The 27,011-nt window shown below is 41.4% G+C and overlaps 1 protein-coding gene across 2 annotated transcripts; it reads left to right on the top strand.

Moving 5' to 3' along the window:
* The first annotated feature begins 115 nt into the window (after positions 1-115).
* vegfba (vascular endothelial growth factor Ba) lies at positions 116-27,011 on the top strand. 2 transcript variants are annotated; one of them, XM_036132462.1, is made up of 9 exons: positions 116-1,380; positions 12,529-12,580; positions 12,673-12,869; positions 12,951-13,024; positions 13,117-13,152; positions 19,186-19,269; positions 21,555-21,695; positions 23,798-24,016; positions 25,029-27,011. In XM_036132462.1, exons 1-9 carry the CDS (start codon positions 1,303-1,305, stop codon positions 25,048-25,050), a joined length of 903 nt encoding a protein of 300 aa, XP_035988355.1. In that variant the 5' UTR covers positions 116-1,302; the 3' UTR covers positions 25,051-27,011. The 2 variants fall into 2 exon arrangements, with proteins under 2 accessions (XP_035988355.1, XP_035988356.1); XM_036132463.1 differs by lacking the exon at positions 21,555-21,695 and having other exon boundaries at positions 118-1,380.

The following is a 27,011-nucleotide window of genomic DNA, read 5'->3' as shown; positions in this document are numbered from 1 at the left end:
ACATATCAGACTATACATGAGTTCATTTTTCTTTCTGCGTTAATATATGATCCCCGTAAATCTGACCACATGACGCTCAACATGTGCTGGTTTTCAGCCCCTCGGGCAGTTTTAAACGAATACCCCAGAGGCATGACCTCCGTGTCCTCAGAGGGAAGCACGTCCACGCACCCCTTCTCGCACCGCGGGGCCCCCGGAGGCCCCTTCTGATCCCCCCACACTCCGGGACCAATAGAGACGCTGCACCTGTATCCAGTGCGCCTGTCCCGTTTGGAAGAAAGTTGGCAGCGCAATGGTTACGCTGCGTGCGTCTCAAGGGCAAAGGAAAGGAGGAAAGCGACCACAATAACAAACGTGGAGCGCGCTGCACCTTTACGCGGCTCTTTCTGTCTCAACCCCCTGCTGCCGCCGCCGCGCCGCGCCGCTTCAGCCGCAGATGCACTTCCACGTCAGAGGAGGATCAGGATTCTAAAGAGGGGGTTTATTTATAAGGAGGTAATTTAAAAAAAAAAGAAGGTGGGGGGGAAAAAACCAAGCGGAGTGATGAGTCTGGAGAGGAGACGTCACATTTTCATTTGGAGCGTCAGTGTGGTGAAACCGTGACCGAGTCAGAAAGGAGAGGAGAGGGATACGCAGCTCTGTCCCTCTGCACGGCCGATTCGCACCGGATAAAACCTCCTGTTTCCTGGATGCTGCGGGTATATTTATTGTGTGTGAGCGTGTGCTTCTGATAGACACGCCAGGATTTACTGATCGCTCCACGTTTCAGCGGGAATCTGTATAATCCTTCCGTCACGCCACGCCGGCTTGGACACCACCACCCCCTCCACATCATCACCGGCTTCAAGGGATCTGGAGCCAAACGACACTGATTAAAAAAGAAAGAAAGAAACAAAAAAAAAAAACGGGCTTGAATTTAAAGTTCATTCAATTTTGAAGACAAAGGCGCGGGTCTGCCGCTGTGCTTCCCAAGGTTAGACATTTAAAACACACAGAGAGGCGCACTCCGTCTGACCTTAACTTACTTTGGGCTTGCATTCGGACCGGAAACTGATCCTGGGGGCATGTTTCTGCTCTAATTGAAGCCCAAATGCAAGGAAGCAAAGTTGATATTCCGACCCCGATGATGCCACCCTGGGAGCGCTTTCAAGGAAGGGAGACTGGAGAATGAAAGGGGGGGACATCTGCCTCTACAGCCGGCGAAGAAAGACAACAACAAGCCGCCTTCTCGTTTTATTTCCCTTATTTTGGATTGAACCGCAAAAAAATACTTTCTAAAGTGCGCCTTGGGACTCCTTCACGATGGGGATTATGCTTCAAGTTATTCTAGGAATGTTTCAGCTCCTGCTGCTCACCAGAATACCGACCTTTCAAGCCAAGGTATGTTTGGATCATCTGACCCCTGGAGAGAGTATATATGTGTGAAGTGATAATTATACATGGAGCCTCATTTCAGCCTCATTTTGCATGGCTAGGGTCTTCTTCTTCTTTTTTTTTTTTTTAAAAAAAAGCTGCATTTGTGGAAGTTATCCCCTAGGTCAATGACACCTGTCACCTCAGGTCATGTGACTGAAAAACACAGCCCTTCAGGATGTGATAGGGCAGTTAATCAGCAGTCATTTCTGCGCCAGAGACAACAATAAGAGTCTCATCTGCTCTGTTATACCTCAGAGTCTTAACAAAGAGCTCAGAACCCTGGAGCTGCACCACATTTCGTCATCCCAACCATAACCTATCAACATATGGTTTGGGGGGGGGGATTTCATGAGACCAACAGGAAGTAGTGCACAACTCTGAAGTGGATGGAGAATGGCACATGCTTTGATTGACTTTGTTGCAATAAAAATTATTTGTTCTTGCTTTCATATTCTCAATTAACTGAGGTTGTTAACTTCAATGATGCACATGTAATTGGAGTAAATTTAGGTGTTTAGCATTACATATGAGCACAGTTAAGGCTGCACAGTGGTGCAGTTGGTAGTATTGTTGCCTTGCAGCAAGAAAGTCCTTGGTTCAAATCCCAGTCTTTCTGTGTAGAGCTTGTATGTTCCTGTGTGGTTTCTCTCCAGGTACTCTGGTTTCCTCCTACAATCTAAAAACATCACTGGTTTCTAAATTAAGTGTGAGTTTGTGCTGTAGTTTGCCCTGCTTCTTGCCCAATGACAGCTGGAAACGGATACCTGTCTGTCCTTATTTGGCATCACTTCAACCACTAGTTGGTGACTATGGTTTTTCAATGTAATTTTTAGTGTGTGTTTAATATGCATCACCAGGCATTAGTGGTATCAACGTACTTTGTGTTGTGGTATGAGGCGGAATTTCGACGATACTCCACACTGGGATAGAATCTTTTAGAAATAAAACTCTTAAAAGTATGGCTTGCGTTTATTGAAACACCTTCTGAAAACAATTACTCATCCACCAGCTCTTTTGGGGGTAAGTCTCAGCTTGGTGGGTAAAGATACTAAGATTTCCCCCATTATTCTTTGCAAAAGCTCCAGCTCATTCAGACTGAATGGAGCAGTGATGGCACAGATTACCTTCTCCCAGAGCACCTTCTTCTGCATCTTTGCTGTTTCTCCTTCATGGCATATGACAAAATAGAAGCAGAACCTCATATGGCTTTCTTCCTGACTCTCTTCAATAAAGACCAGTATTGTCGAGTGCCTGACTAATAGCTATTCCGCTGACAGATTTCTGCGCCTGGGCATTGGATCTCAGCAGCTCCCCCAGAGTTACCATGGTCCTCTTGGCTGTTTCTCTGATTTATGCTCCTTGCTCAACCTATCAGTTTACGTGCCCAGCCATGTCTTGGTAGGTCTGCCATACTCTAGGGCTAATCACTGTTATAAAAACTTGCCATAAAGTCAATATCAATTATGATAAATCAATCTTTCATCATGCTTCCAAAACTCCAACATAACACTTTAGGAACGTGGGCTCCATGTCAGGTGTGACTATCTACTGTATTGAGTTGCAGTCTGAATTTCTTATTGGCATGCACAGTTTACTTGTTCAATTTCATAGCATCCTTTGCGATATTGATATTGCTTACATGATGATGATGATGACAGTTTGTTTGTGACATACTGTGCAGCCCGACCATACTATATTCAGATGACAGGTGGAACAGAGCTCCATTAAATGTTCAAATCTTGGGATATTCTTCCATAACCTACCCCTTTTTAAACTTCTCCACAGCTTTATCACTGTATGGCTTTGTCTTCATAATGCTATTTGTTCACCAGCTATATATTTATCAGCGAGGTGACATCTGAATGCCATTGGTTGTAATGGATTCTATGTAGGGTCATGAGGGTAGAAAGAGTTGAATATGAAGCCATGCCCCAGTTTGCAAATTCTTACTTTATGTTAAATGCTTAATAATCACCTCTACGCTGCTCAGTGTTGGTCTATTATACAACCCCCCCCCCCCCCCCCCCCCAAAAAAAAAAAAATAATAATTTGATTTATTATTGTGGATTGAACAAAATGTGGTGTGAATACTTTTGCAAGGCACGGCATGCTGTTCCAAACACTTCAGCCCAGCAGTTCTTGCTGGATCAGGTACGAACCATTCATAAGGACAGTTAATGAGTTGCCAGGTTGTGGAAAATCCACCCTCTGGCATTTGCTTAGTTCTTTTTTGTTTATTGCTCTTTTTGAATGTTGAGGCAAAAACAAAAAAAAGCTGCACCGCCTATAATTCATTTCTAAATAATTTAAACCCAAAGTTATGAAAAACATAGTAAATGCGCGCTTTCGCCTTGGTGTTTTCGTTTGGGTATTCGATGAAAAGATTACACTATCTGTTTAGTGTTTCATGGGAACACAGTGAACAGCCAAGACTGCGTTTGGCTCTAAAAGTTACAGATCAGCTGTGCCAGTCTACCACCAAAGCCCCTTTTTTCAGCACTAGTCTGAAAAACTTTTTTCCGTCATTGTCTCCTATCCAAGTTAAAAGCCTAATGGAAAGGGTCTGGCAATGTCACCTTTCAGTAAACAATTTACTAAAGAACTTTTTTAAAGCAAAGTAAAGCTAATTGATTGATTGATTTATCTTATTTACCTGTTTAATACAGAAAATAACACTTGGCTGTTTAGCACCGACGTTAATATTTATTAGTATATGGCCACTCATTAAACATTGTAAAAGTGCTATCAGTGTCTTTTTTTTTTCCTTCTATGATTTGGACAGAGAGTTATTGGTCAAGATAAATGCTTATTGATTGCACCGACGTGGTCCTCCATGTGATTTATGTGCTTATCCTGCAGGACAGTGCTGCACATTCTGCGTTTTGTATTTATGTCAGGAGGCCGGTATCAGGAACAGGCAGTGCTCCGGAGCAGCGGCTCCTTGTTGCTATAATACCGGGAGTTTGAAGTCATTCATCATCCCAGACACTACATGAAACACCAGAGAGCCTCTTCACCTTCACACCCGAGACTCGCTGCTTTTGTGCCGTCTGCCTCCCCCGACGGCGTATTTGTAAAAGCGGGTCATCCTTCTTCTGTCGTTGCAGTGAGCCTCGCTGGTGTCGCTTCATTCAACACATACACACACACGCATGCACGGACACAAGCACACCCAGAGCCCATCTGTACAGTGTGCTCTGGGAGTGGCTGGGAGTTAGATGGGTTAGACTGTTGACAGATAGCGCTGCCAGTGCAGATGGCTCTGGGCTGGCACCCACATATAGTGTGTGTGTGTGTGTTTGTGTGTGTTTGAGGCAGATATGGCTGCCAAAAGGGGTTAATCTTAAGTCTTGTCTCAAAGACTGATACTAAGAGAAGACACATAGTTTAGCTCAATCCAGCCACAAAATGGCTTCAGTCGCAGCTTGACACACTGCCGTTGAATCAATAAGAGCCAAACCTGTGTGTGTGCGTGTGTGTGTGTGTGTGTGTGTGTGTGTGTGTGTGTGTGTGTGAGAGAGAGAGAGTTAACAGGGGGTGGAGCACCCTGAGGGAGGGGGCAACTGGACAAAGTCTACATTCCCTTACAAGTGGCCTTGGTCTTCATGCACACATAGACTCTAACTCTGAGCTGTAAAAATCTATTTTCTCCCTCTGAGTGCTTTCACAGAAAGAAATGCATTTGGGTTGTTTGCATGCGTATGTAAACACCACCGATACCGCAGAGCTTTACCGCTGCTTTGAGCTTGAATCAGATTATGCATTTATTTGCAAATCGTTTCAAACGTGTGAGGTGTTGCAACCTGCTGTGATATTACAATGTGATAGCGAAAATGAACCAGTCACAGTTTTCTACACTCATTCCAGGGACGATGATGATCTCCGATCCCCCGATACTAATTTTAGTCATCATTTGATCTCCTTGTCAAGATGTTCGATTGGACTAAACATTCCTGTTAAATCGCTGAATAATTAGAAAGAAATAGTTACACGTTAACATACGCTAAGACTATTATGACCCTAAACAATCTGGGAAAGTCTGGAAAATAGTGTCACAGCTTTGTAATCTTCTGCTAAGCTAATTCACAAGACCCGATTCAAATAGAGGCACGCCTGTGGATGTATTTTTAGTCGACATCACAAACACACTGTTTCTTTATTTGAAATCACCGAAAATCTAACAAACTCAGCCATGATATCAAGAATAGTGGACTTCCAGAAGTCTGTTTCATCCTTGGGTACAATTTCCAGATGCCAGAAGATCTCATTCTCACTCGTTTAAACACTCACATGAGAGTAAAAGTGGCATAGAAATGTCCAGCAATCATGTCACTGAAGAAGCAAACAGGTTCTCTGTCTTTGAGATGAGTGTTTTTGGTGCAAAACTTCATGATCAACACCAGAACAAAAACAAAAGACCTTGTGAAGATGCTGGATGGAGCTGGTAAGAGAGTGTCCAAAAAAAACAAACATGGAAAGCCAGATAACAGCACTCAGACCTTCATTTTTAATTACATGCTCTGTAATCTGATGAAACAAAATTTTTTAGCATTTGGACAAAACTATTCTAAGTCCGAAGTACGGAGGTGGCAGCATCATGTTAGGGGGTGTTTTACCTGCAGGAAGGAACTGGTGCTCTTCACACAACAGATGGCATCATTAGGAAAGAACATTGGGTGGAAATATTGAATCAACTTCTCACAAGATCAGCCAGAAAGCTTACATACAAATGGATCTTCCAAATGGACAATAATGATAATAATACATCTTATATATAAACGGCTTTCAAACAAAGCAATAAATTAGCAGAATAAAAATGACTCAATAAAACATGATGATGTGATTACTCTTGAACAGATTTTGATGACGTTTTGAGTCTGGATCTGAACAAGGGGAAAGAGTCAATATTTCGAATGTCTGGTGGTACTGCAGGTAAGAACTTGGAAGTCGCATGATGAGATGAAAAGCTGTTTATTAACAAACAAACAATAAAACTTACAGAGTGGCAGGAGGAACAGGGTCCAGGAGGATCCACAACAGAGGATGCGTAACGGAGGACCTGACACTGAGTGTCGCTAAACATGCTGACTAAATAGAGAAGAAACAGAGGGGACAGCAGGTGGAGCAAATAGGCACAGGTGGAAAGTGTGGAGGTAGTTAGGCAATGATCTGACAGAGACAGGAGCGGAGCAGAATCTAACGGGAATAGATGAGGGATGACCAAATAAGATGCAATAACAGGAAGGCAGGAAAGTAGGAATCTACCAAAAATAAACTACTTATATCATAATCAGCAGAAAAACTAACTAATGACAGAAACAGGAATCTATAGATCATAAGCGATCCCAAAGAAGTGCAAAACACAAACAGAATGCACTAATGCAGGATCCCCAGGAACCTTAAAAACTAAGTAATCACAACCCTGGGGATCCTGACACTGGAAGCCAGCGTAAGCTCTGTGAAAACCGGGGTGAAGCGTTGGAAGAGAAGAGGATTTAGCGATGACACGCATGTGGCTGATTTCTTGACCATTCGGAGCTTGTGGAGGGAGACAAAGGAGGACAAAGTTACAACAGTCAGTGAAAAGGCTTTAGGCAAGGCTAGTAGCAGAAGGATGGTTGAGATAGGGATGGAGATGATTAATATTACATAAATAGAAATAATCAGAGCGGGTGATAATGAAATGATAATGTGTCTAGACACTAGACTTTTGATATGAGGTTAGGGGAAAACCTGGGAAGGAAAACGTTTCGGACGTCTCTCTCAGATGTTAAGGAGGTCTTCTTTGAACCAAACCCAGCTGCAGTGAACATGGCGAGCTGTGGGATAAAACATGCACCTTAGCTGTGTTTGCCCTACCTGGCATCATCAGGTTTATGCTGAACACCACAATGGGCTGTACAACCAAAGATGGTCCCATACACCCACCTTCCCATTTTCTCCCGGGGAGACCCACATGAGGATGTCCTTCTGGATGGCTATGACAGGCCGGAAGAGTAAACCCTTAGCATTGGCTGAACAGCTCCCTCTGCTATTGTTACAGGACCACACTCTCATTTACACTTTGTTCTTTATACTTCACACCTCTGTGCTCTCAACACGGGGAACCCGACCCATTTGGTTTATTCTGGACCATTAAACAAAATGTTGTCTTGAACTCAATAAACATAAATAAAATTACAATTTCTTCCACTGAAAACAAACCGTCAATCTGCAGGACCAAACTATCAACATTAGATAATGAGGGTTTAGTTCAAAGAAGAAGGGTTTCTGTGTCATCACTATTACGTTTTAGAAAGTTTGAGATAGGCAGGTAATAAGGGAGAAACCTAGGGAAGAATAATTTGATTATTTTTTTTTAGAAAGAGAAAGCCAGGTGTCATCAGCAGAGCATCTTAAGGACAAGAAAGTACCCGCCGCAAATAGAAATGTTCAAAATAAAATGGAAGGATTTGATATGACCAAATCCAATCAATGGTCAGAAACAGGACAGTATGATCGTTGATAATAATAGTAATAGTAATATTGTTTTTATTGTCATTGAAACATACATTACAACGACACCTAAAAGTCATATCAAGGTATTAGACAGAGATATTTCTACAACTAAACTCAGTTGATAAAGAGTTACCGTATATCTCTTTTTATAAGACAAATTATTGCTTTCTAACATTTTAGCAATTTTTGTTTCCACAACCAAATGCACAAAAGTACATATCAGACAAAATGTATAGATTTCTTTCACAATAACTCTGTATAAAATAAACTGCAGTTGTGTCCCAGGGACTATTTGTAAGAAAAAGGATTTACTGTTAGACGTGTATGATTTTTCATAAATTATTCAGTCATTTTCTGTACAGTGTAATTTAAGCAGCCTTCCTGCTGTGAACTGGCATTAATTATTCACATAAGGAGCTGAGGATTTATTTCTGAGTGTTTGAGGAGCTGCTTTGATGCAGCTTTGCAGTAAGATCGGATTTTAGCGTCTTAGCAAATAACGCGATTGGCACAGTGAAACTGGTTAGCGTTCATGACCAAACTTTAATTTAGAAGACAAAACAAATAAGACAAAACAATTCTAAGTGTATTGTATATAATAATAGGATATTATACAATAAATGAGACATTAGTTTCCCCTTCATAAATGTGTTTTGGACTCACTGTTGTCCTCAGCTGAAGCAGCTATGAGGACTATTGGGGCGCTTTTGGGGGAGTGGTGGCCTATTAGTTAGAGCATTGTGCTTGTGTCCTGGAGGTTATGGGTTCAACTCCCACAGACTGCCACTCTGGCTCCCTGAGCAAGACCCTTAACCCCAGATTGCTCCCTGGGTGCTGCACAGTGGTAGTCCACTGCTCCCCAAGGGGATGGGTTAAATGCAGAGAACAAATTTCATTGGAATGTATGTTGCAATGATAAAAAAAATATTGTTATTATTCACACAACATCCATAAAAATACGCAATTAAAGCAAACTCAAATAGTACAACCATAATCTTAAATATGATGTCAGCAACATATTTATAATAAGCTGAGAGCTAAAAACTGAAAATGTGCTTGGATGTGTCCTAGAAACAAGGCCTGAACTGGGAGAACATCTCACAACTAATTACCTTAATTGGTAACAAGTCTGTCACATCATGTTACAAAAGGTCACCAATCAGTGAAGCCCAGTATGGACAAACTGTTCGCTCACCATTCATACGGTTTGGGGCGAGCAGAATTTCATTAACAATGCAGAGCATAATCGGAGAAAATTAACAGAAATCGCTCTGTGCCGGGACTTAGATAAACATCTGAAAACATATTTATTAATGCATGCATAAATGCAAGTTAGGAGAAAAGAAATTCTCCTTATTGTCTTTTCTTCAGCTTTGGCATCATATGCACAAAATAGGACATGTGAATTTCAAGAAAAGTAAAAATAAAAAAATAAAAATAGGAAAGAACTGAAAAATATTGAAAATAATCGTATTGAAGACTTGTACAGAAATAATACTTTATTTAATAAGACAATTCTTGAAAAAAAATAAGTAAAAGTATAAACCCTGATCTCATGTTAACAATCTGGACTTTATATTTCTTAAAAATCTGTGAAGAATTAAAAAAAAGGGGTATCCTCCTTTTAGAGGTTTGAAAAGTCAAGTAAAGGAGTCGAGTAACGTATTTTAGGAAATTTAACCAGATGTTATAGCTGCCACACTTCTTGGTCATTTCATTCTTGTAATGAATCTCACTAAGTAACAATAACAGCAAAAACTACAATTTAAAAAAAACCAGGCAGTGACTCTGACAGCACAAGGGTGCATTAGTAGCTTATGAACCATGTAAGGGTTTGGATCAATGTTTTCTGACATTCTGATGTCATATTTTTCAGTGAAGACCACATTTATTTTGACAAGAGGATTTTTAACCACCCTATTTGTAATATACAACAGCGTGCGTCTGTATCAGAAGGACTCGGGTCCAAAACTGTTCTGTCAAGAAAATTCAATTATCTATGTAGCTACATCCAGGAAATCTAATATGCATGTAACCTTAATCCTGTGTAGAAAGTTGAACACACTTGTAAATGGATTTATAAAAGAGGAATCCTGCTGAGTAATTCAGTAAGAACCCATATAATACATAGTCACAGGTTGCTATGGCAGTTCCCGCCTTTTTCAGCATGCGAGGGCCACGCACCAGTTTTTTTTTTTTTTTTTTTTTTTTTTTTTTTTTGCTTGGCAGGCAAACAGAAACACTATTAAAGACCAAAACCTCAGAAACTGTTTGAAAAATAAAAGTCACATAAAATATAACCTTAAACTCTGAAGGGCAAATCATTTGGATGGACACATGTATACTTTCTATATCTTACCGTGCAAGGATCCCCAGCAGGACTTTGATTATTCTGTGTTGGGTTCCCAGGGATCCTGCAGTTTTGGTTTATGTTTCCCCACCTTATCTTTAAGTCTGTTAATTTCAGTTTCTGCCACAGTCAGTTTCTGTTCTTCATCGTTTAGGGTTAGACTCCCGAGGATCCCACAGTTCTGTTAGGTTTGGACCTTTTTGTACTGTTACCTGTAAAGTCTTGTTTCTGTCATTAGCTTAGTTTTCTGTTCAGTATTTATGTTTATTGTTGTATCTATTAGTTTTGGTTCCTGTGTTAGTCAGCTTCTATTCGTTATGATTTTAGTAGTTCTGTTAGATCTTTATTTTTTCCCTGCCCATCCTTAGTTTAGGTCAGGTTATTCCATCATTTCTGGCCATTTTTCATGTTTTCTTTAGATACAGTTCTCCCGCTGCCCCTGCCAGTTCACTGCCCTTCCTCTCCTTCTTGCCTTATAGCGCATTTCATTTGTCCTCGGTAGTTGGACTTCTCGGAAGTCAAACATTTCTAAATATGTTTTACTTTCTACTAAAATTAGAGTGCATGACATGGCTAAAACCAAATGAGGTATTGAAATACCAATTCAGATTGGTTAAGTCCAACTTTGCTGTGATTTGTTCAACACTCTTTATGCCTCAATTTTATCATAACCAATAGTTATGACCATTAATCATAACCAAATTTTATTGGTGTAATTGTGTATTATGGGTTCTTCCAGTGCTGCTGAGTTGCAAGCCACAGTTTTGCTTCTATACTATTTCATTTTAATGTGTAACAATAGAATTGTCCAAGTGTTGTGTAAGACCAACAATAAAGTAGTTACGCAGAAAAGATATTTGCATTTTCATGTATAAAGTTTGTAAAAAGTTATTTAGAGATCTGTAGGAAAGTAGAACAGTGTCTGATACTGCAAAATAATACACAATATACACAGCGGACCAATCCCTTGCACTGAAAGACACCCCCGCAGTGAGCCTCTGTAGGTTTTATAAAACCTGTCTGCAGGCTTGAGGGCAAAGGTAGCAGGTGCAACAGGTTCAAACATCGAGCAGCCTCCTCTTCTACATCATCTTGGAGTAGTAATTTGATCATGTACTCTACCATTTTCACTTCAAATGGACCTAGAGACCTCATCTGCGCAGGAAATGTGTCGCATAATGTGCTGCCAAAAATGTGCCTTGATGTTTAAATTAGCTGTTGCACCTGCTCTTACCCTCGGTATCAAAGTTCAGAGGTTTCCAGGTGGGATTTTTTTTATTTTATTTGTTCCTCTTATCTATCAACCAGGCTTTATTGATCTTGTCGGGTTCTGATCCCAGGTGTGAAATATTGTGGTGTTCATTAACAAGAGATACTTTGATCTTTGTATCTGCTCCAGAGAGGTTTCGTAACAGTGTCAAAGCAGAGCTTGCAGACAACAAAACAAGGGGGGAAGGGGTAAAGCAATGTAATGCTTTATTTCAGAAACAAATATGGTTTAGAGGTCAATAACAGCAAATTACATGTCCTGTTTTTAAATCAGATAAAGATGGAAAAACATTGGAGGTAAAATTTACTAGTTGCAGAATTACCTTAACTTCTATTAGATAGATAGATAGATAGATAGATAGATAGATAGATAGATAGATAGATAGACAGACAGACAGACAGACAGACAGACAGACAGACAGACAGACAGACAGACAGACAGACAGACAGACAGACAGACAGACAGACAGATAGATAGATAGATAGATAGATAGATAGATAGATAGATAGATAGATAGATAGATAGATAGATAGATAGATAGATAGATAGATAGATAGATAGAGTATTCACACACATGTGTAAATAACCTATATATGATTTTTTCAAAGGTAAAGTATATGTCGTTTTCAGGTATATAAGTCACATTTTTTTAAATGCATTTAATATTTTTAGATATATGTGTTTCTAAGATCAAAAATACAGATTTCGCATCTTTAAAATTTACATATTGTGTGGTGTTTTCGCATGTTTGCCAGAACTTTTTTAAAGTATTTCCAGGAATCATAACACTTTCATAGAATTTCACATAACATTTCCATTTGTACCCTAACCCTAACCCCTGACAGAAGTTACTAGGAAATGGCATCTACTACACAGTATGCAGATACATTTTTCATATTTAATTTAAAAGAGGTATTCAGGTAATTATACTCTTATAGACTTAATTAAAACAAGCTGTTGACGTTAGTGTTTATCATTTTTTTTATCCCTCCAGCTTGCTCACTGGCGGCCGGCAGACTCGCCCAGATCCAGGGAAGGTCGGGAAGGTATGCCCAAAATAGCTGTCAAAGACTCTCCAAACACTGGGTTGAAAGTGTGAGACAATAACCGGCAACATGTCCGTGTGTCTGTACACCAGTGCGACGGTGGCTTGAGGTGTACTCCCGCAGCGGCTGCGAGCCTCGCGACACTCTGGTGGAGGTTTGGCGGGAGTTGCCGGGGGAGATCCATCATCTCTTCGTCCCGTCCTGCGTTTCCGTGAAGCGATGTGGCGGCTGCTGTGCGGATGAGGCCTTGGAGTGTGTGCCATCGCTTACACACACCCTCACCATGGAGGTACACGCACGCAAACGTGCATCTGTGTGTTCTGGTAACAGATAAGTGTGAAATAATTTTTCTTCTCGGCTCTGCGTGCAGCTGATGAGAACGTCCTTCATGAAACACGAGCTCATTGAGCTGCCCTTCGTAGAGCACAGCCAGTGCGAGTGCAGGTAATAAAAACAGTCATCTCTGTGGAGATTCATGGCATACATGCTGTTCATTGACTCCATTGCAATGTTCTCTTTTTTTTACCTGCACACAGATTGAAAGAACAGTTCCAGCCAACACCCACTGCCAGGTAAGCTTACCCTGGTTTAATTTTTGTCTATCCTTCCTTAAAATTGTATAAGTTTTGATATAATTTAATCTCATAAATACATAACCTTACTAATAAAACCAGATTTTCATGATGAAACCATCACATCTCTGAAAAAGCAAGATATCTGGGTGGATATCTTTGTGTTACCTATTTTGACCATAACTCACCATTGCAGTAATACTAATTCACATATTAGTCAAGTTAGTCCATAAAAATTGGTAAATTTTCAAAACAAAAGCAGAAAAATAGCTGTGATCAGTGCTGATAAGTAGATGCTTGAAAGGGCTAAAATGCTAATTGTATTATATCAAAACTCCATTAAGTTGAGTCCATTTAAAGCATATCTATTTCAGTTATTAAAATCAAATTCAATCCACATCTGTTCCTGGCAAGCCAAGTTTCTTTAGCACATTTTGGTACATGGACAATGCACATGATTAAAAATAAGAAAATAAAAAGAGAATGAAAGCAAGTAAAAAACTGTTGGAATAAAATATAGGAAAATTCAAACAAAATAAAACATAAGAAAATGGAAACTAAAAGGAAATATGAATGATTTTAAAAATAGTTGGACTACAAACTGTAACAAACTGAACCAGAGGACCTAGAATTCAGACAGACAGGACGGGTAGCGTTTAAAGACAGTTTATTTAAGGTTAAACTGCTGCAGGTTGCGGGTGAATCGTCAGCGTCAGGGACAGGAACCACTTCTCACGATCCAGGAACAGGCAGGGAAGGTGAGTGCAGGCTCCGGTTGATGGGAAACGATGCTGGTGATCTCTCAAAGCGATCAGGAGTCCGGTCGGAAAAGCTCTTAGGTAGTCTCTCCTGAGACCTCCTGGCTAGAGCTCAGTTGTCAACAGGCAGGCAATGGGTCAGAACCCTGATGACAAAGGCAGGCAGGATGATCGATGGGATAAACCAGAGTTCGTAGTCCGAGAACCGGTCAAGAGTCAGAGCCAGGTGATCAGAAATCCAATCCAGAGTCAGGGCACAGATACAGGTCAGAAATCCAGACAGTACAATAATCAGGTCCGACGGGCTTGGCAGGCTCAGAAGGTCAGTAGGCAGAAACGGGTCAGGAAACAGGCTAGCAGGCAGACAGGATTCAGGACGCTGGATTAAACTCACGGGTGGCTTGTAATAATCTGGCACTAGTGACTGGTCTGAGGGCTGATTATATAGTCAGTGGTGCAGGTGGATCAGTTGAAGACTGAGAAACGGGGCGGAGCTGTACAGGTGTGTCAGATGGAGAATCAGACCAGCACTAGTGCCAAGATTGTGACACAAACTTAAACTAAGGATGTTTTAGTAAAACAGTTTAACAAGAACAGTCAAAGGCAAACCCAAACACGTGTTTTTAATCTTGATTTAAAAGAACTCAGGCTTTCCGCACTTTTACAGTTTTCTGGAAGTTTGTTCTAGATAAGTGGAGCAAATGAATTTAATGCTGCTTCTCCATGTTTGGTTCTGGTTCTAGGTATATAGTGTAGGCTGGAGTCAGAAGACCTTAGTGGTCTGGAGGGTTGATACACTGATAACAAGTCTGTGATGTATTTAGGTGCTAAGCCATTCAGAGATTTATAGACTAACAGAAGTAAAGTTCATTCTCTGAGATACAGGGAGCCAGTGTAAGGACTTTAGAACTGGGGTGATGTGCTCTACTTTCTTAGTCTTAGTGAGGACGCGGGCAGCAACGTTCTGGATCAGCTGCAGCTATTTGATCCACTTTTTTGGCAGACCTGTAAGGACACCGTTGCAGTAATCAATTTTGCAAAAATAAATGCATGGATGAGATCAAGATCCTGTATTAAAAGACGTTAGTCCTGCATTAAAGGACGTTAGTCCTTTAATCCTGGAAATAGTCTTCAGGTGATAGAAGGCAGACTCCCTTTATGTCCCTCTGAAGGTTTAGGTCTGAGTTCATCATGACACAGAGGTTTTGGCTCTGATGTGCGTTTTCAAGCTGTAGAAACCATAGATCAGTAATCCAGTCAGAATAAGTAAAGCAACTTTTGAAAGCCAGAGGTTTTCCACCTAGAAAAGCTGACATATTATCACAGTAAATGAAAATACTGTAGCATCACTAAAGATCATCAGCTATGTAAGACACTGGTACTGGTTTCTTGTCAAGGTATTGAACGTCTTTATGATTGGCAGACACTCATGGGGTGCGGTGGCTTTTAATGCAGCCACAGGAACAATTAAGCACACCCCATGATTCATTCGCTTGAATAACCACTTTTAGCAGTGATAACATGAATTATGCGTTTCCTGTTTCTCTTTATCAGTCTGCAAAATTGTTTAGGGGGAATTTTGTTCCACCCCTCTTTTTACCGTTGCTTCAGTTCGATGAAGTTTGCACACATTTGTTTATGTAAAGCTTTCTTAAGGTTCCACCCCCCCCTGGACATTGACTGGCCCATTGCAACACCTTGGTTGTTTTCTGTTTAAGCTGTTCTGTTGAAGATTTGCTGCCGTGTTTTGGATCATTGACCCAGTTTGGCTCAAGACTTCTGGACGGAAAACATCACATTTGACTCCGAAATACTTTGGCATGCAGAAGAGTTCATGATTATCTCAACGAATACAAGTTGAACATGTTCCGAGACTGGGCAGCAATTATCACCGTCCACCACCCTGCTTGAAAATTGGCATGATGTGTTTGTGCTGGTGTGCTGTGTTTGCTTCTCTGAACATGGCGGTGTGCATAATGGCTGAACATTTCTACTTTGGTCGGAAATCGAGCGAAAGGAATTCGCTCCAAAAGTGGTGTGGTTCATCTAGCTTTGTAAATCTAAGTTACTTAACGAGAGTTTGCATGGAAAGCCTTTTAAGCGAGCTATACTCATGGACTTTATAGCATGCTAACTGGAGCCTGTGGAGCTTAAATTGTTGCTTTTTGGTTTGTTTGTTTTACTGCAATTTCCCAGATTTTTGCATGGTCTGACCTCTGGGCTGGTTTTCATAGGATGTGCCCATCTGGATAAATTACAGGTACAGGCCTGTGGACCAGCAAATGGTGTATCAAATCATCTGTGTGCGCACTGACCTCTAATAAATCTGCAACGCCACCAGAGGTGGAAATATACCCCAGGGACCATTTTGGCAGCCAGCTGTAAAGTGAATTTAATACACCGACAGAACCTGCTGTTGTAAAGGTGGAATCAGTGCACGGGTTCTTTAGTTACATATTAAGGCTCTGAGAGCACTGGCTCACTATGATGCCTTATGATTATGTAACTTTCTGTTTATTGATAACTCATCTGAGGGTTTGCAGCGTTTATGAGCTGCGGATTCGATGTCAAATGTTTTTATCACTCATTAAACTCTTCTTACTGTAAATCAGCTTGTAGATGGTAAACCTTCCCCATGGAAACCTTGCTCCTCATCTGGATACTGTGAAAGGACAACTTTAATTGGGTCTGTTTGTTTGTGCGCCTCACAGTGCCACGTCCAGCCCGATAATTACATAATTGCATCCTTAATGTCTATGTCCCCCTGCTTCCTGTTTGGACATAGACATAAATATGGGATTCCAACATAGTGTGTGAATTCATCCTGACCACATTCAAAGTGTTTAGTTAAAGACAGAGACCATATGTAGTGTCTGAACTTTGAAATACTTTGTATTTACTGTATACAAACAGGCATTTAAGAGATGTTTTTGAGTTACTGCGTGTGCCACATGACGTTAGCATCTGTGTGACTCTCTCCCCGTGTCCCCTGGGATGGACCGCATCCTGTTGTCACCATAGTGATGATTTTATCTCCCCTCCCAAGTGCTCTCTTCCAGACAGACGGAGCAAAGTCACGCATCCATAATAGTAAATTAGAGCTCCAAGAACAACAACAGCGGCGGGAGGAGCTGTTTATAATGTCAGGCCAAAGCTGGTTAACGCTGTCCTTATATCTGGATAAAGGTTAACAAGGGACATAAACTTGTGAGAACCTGGAAGACAGAAACACAGGCCAAAACAAGAGTTAAGGCCCAGAGGTTGTACTGACAAGCCAGAATTTAGGGAAGGTGACCGAAAAGTTGCCAGAGCCAGCAAAGAGTCTTTGAAGGATTGCCTGGAGGTCACCGAATCCAATGAAGGATCTGTAGAGGCCAACTCCCAGTGCGCAGAGCCAGGGAACAGTCTCTGGATGCTGAGCCAAGTCCAACCCGTAATGAGTGACCAGGAGGTCATCAAATCCATGCAGTATGAGTAGGGCACCCCGTAGATTGCCAGGTTCAGGGAAGCTCTGGATGTCGTGGAGGCAGACAAAGGAAGAAGGCCCAAGGTACACTGGATCAAGCAGGAATCTTGTAAGGCTGAACTGGAGGCCTCAGAGTCTGGTGAGGAGACTCTGGAGGATGGCTTGGAACTCCAGGAGGACTGACAATGGGTCTGAGCATGCTTACTCAGTAGATCACAGAGCACAAGGTATAGTAGGACCGGATCAACCTCGACCCACATGATCCCCTCTGAGAACAACCACTGGGGGATGCCAGTTATCCTTGACAACTTCAAGTATAACTCACTCCGATGTAAACGTATAAACCTGCTCATGTACAAATTCCACTAAAGTGTGTGTGTGTGTGGGGGGGGGGGGTAAGCAGGAAATGGGGGGTGCAGAGGGAGCGGGGCTGTGTTTAGGATGGGGGAAAGCAGCGGCTAGCTTCTTGGTTTGCCATAGTGAATCATGGAGAGTGAGCGGAGTTATGCTGGTAGCTATGCCATGATTCAGTCTTTTGAGGTCGAGGATTTTTCACCCCCTTCTCGTCACTGGAGGTGAGGGAGACTTTGTGGAGCCCAGCGGGCCAGAGCCTTATCAGTTTCAGCCGCTGGCTTAAGGTGCTGACTCAGCAATGCCTGAAGCCGGTGCTGCCGAGGCAGTGGAGGACAGGATCGGCCCAATTATATATTATCATATTTATTTCCCGCTTTGTAATCCAGAGCAGGATCACTGATAGATTTGCACATGCAATATTCATTTGCAGTGTGGAAACAGAGTGTGGTTGATCTTCTCGCTTTGCTCTGACTGCAGACGGGTTTCAGGACGAGGCAGCAGCTGTCTGCCTGTGAGACAGCGCCATGGGAAGCATGAAGGGCTCATGGCAGCTTCGCTGCTGCCTCAGGACAGTAACTGCAGAACAATTGGTGCTTTTAAGTGATTTTGCCAGTAACCTATAAACCCATAGATTTGTTGCTAGTCGCTTTTTAGAAGAAAAATGTCGCTAGAGGGTCTGAAAAGTGCAACAGTGCTTGCTACAGAGGTACCAGACAGAGCTGCATTGTTGTTGTTTTTTTAAGACGAAACTGCTTTTATAGAGCTACTGACGTCAGTTTCTTGAAATTATGTCACAAAAACTTTTGAACCAATAATAATGCAGATTCAACCCGAGGAGGGCACCACACTGACAATTTTAGAAATAAAAGCAGGATTTCAACAAATATGCACTAATTTGTCAAATAATGACCATGATATGTGGACAATACTATACGACAACCATGTTAGTAGTTTATTGGCAAAAATTATTTGATTTGGGGGTGACTTATCCTTTCAGGAAACAGTCACTGTACCCTAACAAGGACTGGTCCACAAAAACAGTCTCTTAAATTAAAATTACGTTTACAGAAACTATTATTATAGATCACTTTGATCACAGAATACATAAACACTAGAAGTGCACATGCACAGCCAGCAAGCAGAAACTAACAAGGAACTAGGTTTTCTACAAGGTTACCATGTAAGAATACTGCTGAAAAACAAAATTTTTATCATGAAGTAAAATAATAAATCATGGTGATGTTAGAAATCTTTTTTTTATGAAAACATAAGGCATGAGGCTGTTACAAAATGAAAGTGGTGGGAATTCTCATATTATTCAAAAATAAAGTTGCCTAAAGCATCCAACCTTGAAACCGTTTAGCCGTTTTAGATGCATAATGATCACATAAGTAATAAATAAGTCTGTTTCACTAGACATGAAGTCTTTAAAAAGTGAATTTTGTCTGTTCTCAGGCCCCATTTGAAGCCAGCAGGGAAAGAGAAGAAAAAAGAGGGGAGGAAATCCAGACAGAGGAAAACCGGATCCATCAGACCTGTGTATGTTCAACCTTCTTTGCACACTTTATACCTTTTAGCTCAGTTAGATGCTTCACCCTGTTTTTTTTCCCCAACTTAAAACAGGTTGGGTTTTCTGGATACTCTCAGGCTTAGTGAGTGTTTTGATTAGAGAAAACTGGGTTATCTTGGCTATGCTTTTACTGAAGGACAATTTGTTTTACAGCCACAGCAACAGTCAAGGTCTTACTCACACACACACTGCTGTAATCCAGATAAACTCCTTAGTCACGGTTATCAACTCGGTGTTTAGCCAGTAGTTGGCCGATATCTGTTGTCTTAGACTGTGAGACACTCTGTTATATAATTCCCAATACAGTTTGGAAACATAATCACCATTAGCTCTTGAAGGATAACAAGTTTAGCGCTCTTTTCCTCTCCGGTGTTTTTCATCTGCTTCCCCTTCACTTTATTGTCAGTCATTTCCGGACCCTTGGGGCCAGAGGTGGCTCCGTTTGGGTGTGTTGTCCCCCAGCACCCATCCATCACTCAGAAAAGGCTTTATTCACACTTTGGCAGGGGTGAAATCTGTGTAATCTGCTCCCAAATGCCACCTCTTCTGTCCATGCCAGCGGCAGGCGTGGTCACCGGGATGCGAACAAAGATGGGTCCTCTCTGCCTCATTAAGTAACTTCATTAAAGTCGCCGGCCTCCCGGGGCCACGGCTGAGGCAGAACTAGCTCCAGTAAACGGATCGACTGACGTGGGCAACTTTCTCAGACTCAGACCTCGGAGAGGGAAAGATCAGGGCATCTAGAGGTGGAACCTGAAGGACTGAAAGGCAACAAGGCAAGCATAGCCATGGTAACAGACAGAGAGACAGACGGACAGACAGAGGAGCTAGTTTGTCAGCCTCTAAAGAAACATTATCTCACATTAGTCACACATCTCCCACTCACTATAATGTGGGGGGGTTTGTCTCAGACGGGCAGAGTGCATGTTCAAACAAGCCCCGCATTTCATTTTTAGCAATGCGTCGCTATTATCCGGACTAAAATATCCCAGTAATGGCTGGACAGATTGTCACACATTTTTGCTTTCCTGGCTTGCAAAACAGCGAGCTCTCCGGTCGGCGCTCATTGATTGTCTTTTAAATGGAGTCTACATATTCTTGTCATGGATATCGACTGCGATCGGCGTGCACCTGTGGTGACACAATAAAACAATAGCAGTCCTGACAGCTTGTCCATATCGACTATCGGCTCAAAGTACACGTTTTGTCCATATGTCGGCAAAGACAACGGGAACGAAAAGACAAAACTGGGTCTTCTATGTTAATTTCTTTTACTTTTTAAAAGTCAGGTATTGTGACATGGTAGTCCAAAACGGATAAAAGCGGCGGTTGAGCCAAAGTGGGGAAGAGTTGTCGTTTTTACACCTGGGAGGAAGTTTGAGTTCACCATCTTTGGTGTTTAACATTTGTGCAAAGAAACGATGATATATATTGTGTCAAAGCATATTACATTGCATTATAGTCGACCATCATATCATACTGTGTATAAAATAATATAGTAATCATATGTAACATGTCATATTGTGTACTGTATGACAGTGTATCAAGTTTTGTCCTGTCACATCCTGCTGTGTCTCATCATATTCAGTTTTATGTATTGTATTAAACTGTACTGTATTGTATGGTATTATATCACTCATGTCATATTGATGCCATCAGACAGAGACCTTGTATCTTTAAAAATAACCTGAAAAGCTATCTTGCTTCTAGATCTAAATGTGTACCGTTTGGTCAAAGTTATATGCTCTTTTTGATACTTTTCATGGGAAATGTGTGAATAAACCTGCAAACAGATGTTAGAGGAGATCAACAGAGGTCATTTTTACAAGAAAATCAAAAATACAAAAAAATGAGATGAGAGGTTTTTCCCCAACAGTGACAATGTCATAAAACATTGTGTCAACTTTGATTTATTTCATATTATATCACATTTTCCACTATTATATATATTATGTCAGTAATAATAATGGAATAATGTTCAATCATATATCATCTCATTTTACCCTATACCAGAACATATCATACCCTATTCTGATATGTATGTATATTGTAACCATGTGTGATACATATTGTGTACAAATGAATATAATATGCATACAGGATGTGTATTATGCCCAATACAGATATTGAATCATACATCATAGCATATTGCTCCACATACTAGTTATTATTTAAGATCATTTTCAGATTCCTCTTTACTTTTCAGTGAGTAACTCTGAAGCTAATTACTTTTTTTCACCCCTTTTTCATCCAGAACACATGCTCCTCTGATTCCTCCTTCCACGTCCTCTCCTCCTCCATCACCTCCTCCCACCACTCTACCTCCCCCTTCCTCTCCTTTCCTGAAGTCTCGGTGCCGCATGTACAATTCTCAGATGAAGGAGCTCTCCACGAGGTGGACATTCATTATTTTTTAATTAAAATCCAAAAGTTATCTCAGGAACATTGTTTTTACAAGTAATTAAAGTCAAGTCAGTCTAGTCCGTTCGTCAGCCTGATCAACCATCAGGTCAAATTTATCCTTGCAATTTTGTGACCAGCAATGCGTACAACATTTTTATTAGGCTTAACAGTAGAGGTATACATGCTAGAAACAGTTGTTCATAAAATGAGTATCCTGTTTATGCTTTGGCAAATTTTGTGACATATAGGTCCAAACGAAATTGTATGGTATAACCAAATATATTGTTCTGTATCATATTGTACCAATTTGTCTCATATTTTGTGGCAACATACCATGTTGCATCAAAAATTGTCATGTTGTTTGATATGTATTCTTCTACATCCTGTTATAATGCAACAAGAGTTCACGTGGTCTCAGTTTGCACATCTTGTGCACATGCGTACAGTGTGAGACAAAAATATTGTTATACTGTATATTATGACATAACATAAGTTTTCTTCATATTATACTTCATATTATATTGAGTGGTATCTTTTCACATCTCATCATATCTTAGAGTATGGTAATATATTGTATTATATTATCTTATCCTATCATATGTGGTACCAAGCATTACGCTGGTGAAGATTCTCAGTCATCCAGGTCATGGTCATTCCAAAAAAAAGTAAAAAACAAAGCAACTGGACTTGTAATCCGTAGTTCAAGGCGTTTCGCTTCCTCTCCAGGAAGCTTTCTCAATTCAAAAAGTCTGGAGTAATGATGAGTACCAAGCTTTATACTATTGGCCAAACAAAGGTCTTGTAATGGCTTAGATAACATGCAAATTCAAGGCCTGGCTTGCAGGCCTTGAAAACATTGTTCCTGGCTTGCAGGAACAATGTTTTGTTCCTGCAAGCCTGCATGTCATTCGGGTGATCAAAACATTGTTCCTGCAAGCCAGGCCAATAACGACCCTAACGACTCCCCGTTACAGAGGAGTGGACCAGTTTTGGTTCAATCTGCTGGCTTGATGGCTTTAACAACCGCCCATTACTAAGGGGTGGACCTGTTTCTGTTGAATTTGCATGTTATCTAAGCCATTACAAGGCCTTTGTTTGGCCAGTGGTATATAGCTTGGTACTCATCATTACTCATTCCAAAAAAAGGTAAAAAACAAAGCAACTGGACTTGTATTCCGTAGTTGAAGACGTTTCGCTTCCTCTCCCGGAAGCTTTCTCAATTCAAAAAGTCTGGAGTAATGATGAGTAACAAGCTTTATACCATTACCAAACAAAGGCCTGTAATGGCTTAGATAACATGCAAATTCAACAGAAACAGGTCCACCCCTTAGTAATGGGCAGTTGGTAAAGCCATTAAGCCAGCAGAATGGACCGAAACTGGTCCACTCCTCTGTAACGAGGAGTCGTTAGAGTTGTTATTGGCTTGGCTTAAAGGAACAATGTTTTAATCACCTGAATGAGGGTGAGAGTTAAGTTGACGATTGGCTGGAATTAATCCTATAGCTGTGTTGTAAGTTTTTGAGAGTTGGAACCTAAGGCCTCCTCCTCTGTTTAAGGTTGGTCTTTCTCTCTTGACGTAGATGGCTTCCTTCACACCCCTTTCAAACCATCTGTCTTCTTTGTCCAAAATGTGAACATTTTGGTCCTCAAAAGAGTGTCCTTTGTCCTTTAGGTGTAGGTGGACAGCAGAGTCTTGACCTGAGGAGGTAGCTCTCCTGTGTTGAGCCATGCGTCTGTGGAGAGGTTGTTTGGTTTCTCCTATATAAAGATCCGAACATTCCTCACTGCACTGAACTGCATACACCACTCCGCTCATCTTAGGTTTGGGGGTTTTGTCCTTGGGATGCACCAGCCTCTAATCATATCATCATTACTCCAGACTTTTTGAATTGAGAAAGCTTCCTGGAGAGGAAGCGAATCGTCTTCAACTACAGAAAACAAGTCCAGTTGCTTTGTTTTTTACTTTTTTTTGGAATACCAAGCATTACTTCTCTCCAGGAGGTTTCAATATCAATTTAACTTTATTTTCTCTTTTACAATCAGCGAGTAACTCTGAAGCTAATCACGCTGTGTTTGAACCTCTATTTCATCTAGAACCCATGCTCCTGTGACTGTTCCAGCCACGCCTCCACCTCCTCCGTCACTTCTTCCCGTCACCCCAAGTCCCTCTCTGCCTCCTTCCCCGACAACTCGATGCCGCCCCTGCAGAGGAAGAAAATGGGCCCTGGATGAGACGTCGTGTCAGTGCAGGTGCACCCTAAAAGCGAGGAGCTGCAGCCGAAAAAGCCAGACCGTCAACCCTCGTCGTTGCAAGTCAGTCCACATGAAGGGCACCTTGAACTAGTATATATTCAAAGTAAACAGATGCAGGGACATATATGATGAGAGCCATGCTAATAGACTGATTTAGTCTTGTAAATTGATAATATCAGTAAGGGATATGAATCAATTCATTTAGCTTAAACGTTGTTGCATTTTGTTACATTCACCAACATTAGTATATATTGTGATTTTATATAATAGACAAAGTGAAAGTAGTGAATTTTTTTTTTATAATTAAAGGAAAATTATACATAGTTTTCAAATGATTTACAAAAACAACAACAACAAAAAAGAGCTTGAAAAATGTGTGGATTTATATTCGGCCCATTTTTGAGTTTCACAGCAACTACAGCTACAAGTCTTTGGCATCTACAAACATATTTTTACCACGCTTTCCTGGCAAAATAGCTCAAGTTCAGTCAAATTAGATGTGGTGTCTATGAACAGCAATTGTCAGGTCTTGCCACAGATTTTCACTTAGATCTGGACTTTGATTGGGCCATTCTAACACATTATTATGCTTTAAACTATTCCATTGTAGCTCTGGCTTCCGGACATTGTCCCACCTTTCAGTTTTGCTGGGCTGCCATATTCTTTCTATTTTTTGATCAGTTGCTTAGATAGTGAAACTTACATACATTAAAAAAAAGTTTGAAAACTCTTTATCGATTTCCTTCACAAATATGAGCTATTTTACTTTTTTTGCTCTATTCCATAAAATCTCCATAAAATGTATTAAAGTTTCAGGGTGTGAATTAAAAAAATACAATTAATATAAAAAGGTTCAAGTGGTTTGAATAGATTTACAGCGCACTGTAAATATAATCATCTTGAGCTTCAGATTATGTTCACCAGCTCTCCTTTATGGCAGCTAATCCCAAATGAAAATATTTGAAGTTTCTTTAAGATTTCTCACAGAGGCTTTAATCCCCTCTCAGAAACTGTGAACCAGTCAAAACACCTTCAGCGCTAACATCTTCCTCTCTGCTGTTCATCGTTTCAGGTGTGAGGCGACGAGGACTTGATCCGCCCGTTCGCTTGCTTCTTACCCCACCAAGTATCTCTAGATCCATCACCCACTATCAGCATCTGTGCCACGGACATCCCAGATGCTCGGGCATCCAGTATCTCAACCTGAAGGATGTGTTATTAGAAGCACACACTAGATCCCGTACTCGTGCGTCATTACATCCTAAATGTGCTGTAGATCTGTATGTGTGCAAGCATCTTTTCCACCTCGTTGCTTCTGTGGCAGAGCTTCGTGTACGTGCGCGTGTGTGTATGTGTGTGTACGCACATTTCGCTGTCAGATGAAGCCGTTCGGACCATCTCTGCCGAGTTGTTCCTTTGGAGACTGCAACTTAACTGCACAAGAGACCAGTGGAAACAACAGTGGGACCAGCATGGACAAGTGTCCTTCGTGTTGACGTTTCAGTGGAAGGAAAGCTGCACACACTGAGACGGATTCCAGGTTTGAATCCAGACAGGAGGACTGGAGAAGCAGCAGCATTGTGTTAGCGGTGGACATGTGTACTTCGAGACGCACCAGAAGGTAACGGGACATGCGCATGAGACGGCACCCTGGTGTCTCCGGACCTAACAGAGGAGAAGAATGCTGGGACGGCTGGTATTTGTGTGGTCTGCTCGCTGAAAGACGCAGATGGGTTATCCCCGCACCCGTTTCACTCTCATTCAAAGCGTATGACCACGGGCTGGCTCTCCAAGCCGCTTTCCGGCATTTGTTTAATTTTGAGCCTTTTGTGTTCGTCTCCTCTCAGCTCCTCAATTGAAAGGAGCCGCTTTGCCTCTCTTTGCCTCTCTTTTCGGCAGTGAGGAGAATGACAATAATGAGGCCTGGCGGCTCTCCACCGCTTCACACACACACAAACATTCCCACTTATAATACCAGGAACACAGACGACACGCTAAACGCAGACCTTCCCTCTGCTGCAGCACACATGCATCCGTATCTGCACACATACATGCAGTGTGACATGAATGCAAGTAGCCATAAGCCATTTATTTGCGCAAATATATGTCAATTGCGTCTCTGCGGTTTAATGCAAAGACAGCACATATAGAGAGTATTTTATAACATGCCACTCTTTTATATTTTATTATAATTCTGCCAGGTTGATTGCAGAGGTAATGGAGAGTATATTTTGCAGGATGTGTCTTTGTTTTGCTTGTGTTCATCTTTAATCCGCCTGCATAAGGACTCACGCTGGGTGGCCCGCTGATCCGATACCCAAATGTATTGAATTTAAACAGAGAGGGCTCACACGAGCCACAAATGGGAGACTCTATAGATTTACAATGTGTAATTCAAACAATCAGTGGGGTGGTGTTGTGTGCAAGCGCACAGAAACCAAGCAAATAGCTGTCCCCGGTGCAGTGAAAGGAAAACATAGCTATTGTTGTTGCATGTTAGAGCCCGGATGTGGAGAGTATTATTCACCAGGAGCATAACTTGTTTATATTCAGGCCGAATCTCACGGTTTCACTCAGTGTTACTTTATGACCGCTCGGCTGCAGCGTCGGGAAACAATGATTTACTTCTCGAGCAGCTTGTCAGTCAGTCAGCGTGTGGAGCCGAATAAGAGGCAGGTCAGTGAGTTTAAAGCCCTTTTTTTTTTTTTTTACTCCCATTCAGAGCCTGTCTGCTGTGCCAAATTTGACTGCGAACATTTTAGCCGTGACATATCAGGGGTTAGGGTTAGAAAACTGCTCAACAATAGCTTGGAGACTCCACCATTCACATCTCAGTGTTCATACAGTCCCGCTGATTGAAGAATGGTCACCCAGAAACAAGCTGCCATCCACAGTGTGAATTATTTATGTGTCACCCCCCCAAGCAGCAGAACTTCGTTTCGGTGGCTGCTGTGATAAGCTTTGTATTTATACTCTCCTAAAATGAGATTATGTTTTTATTTCCATGCTCATTGTTCAGTGTTTAATGCTGTCAATCAATGCTTCAATCACTACC

Source organism: Fundulus heteroclitus, unplaced genomic scaffold, assembly GCF_011125445.2.
Source record: "Fundulus heteroclitus isolate FHET01 unplaced genomic scaffold, MU-UCD_Fhet_4.1 scaffold_51, whole genome shotgun sequence".
Taxonomy (NCBI): domain Eukaryota; kingdom Metazoa; phylum Chordata; class Actinopteri; order Cyprinodontiformes; family Fundulidae; genus Fundulus; species Fundulus heteroclitus.
The sequence above is the reverse complement of the archived record's forward strand: the minus strand, read 5'-3'. Positions and strand labels throughout refer to the sequence as shown.

Coding starts and splice junctions, on each gene's coding strand:
- vegfba (XM_036132462.1), top strand. CDS start 1,303: ATGGGGATTATGCTTCAAGTTATTCTAGGAATGTTTCAGCTCCTGCTG. Junction 12,581..12,672: donor ATCCAGGGAAGGTCGGGAAG/GTATGCCCAAAA, acceptor TCTGTACACCAG/TGCGACGGTGGCTTGAGGTG. Junction 21,696..23,797: donor ATGAAGGAGCTCTCCACGAG/GTGGACATTCAT, acceptor TATTTCATCTAG/AACCCATGCTCCTGTGACTG.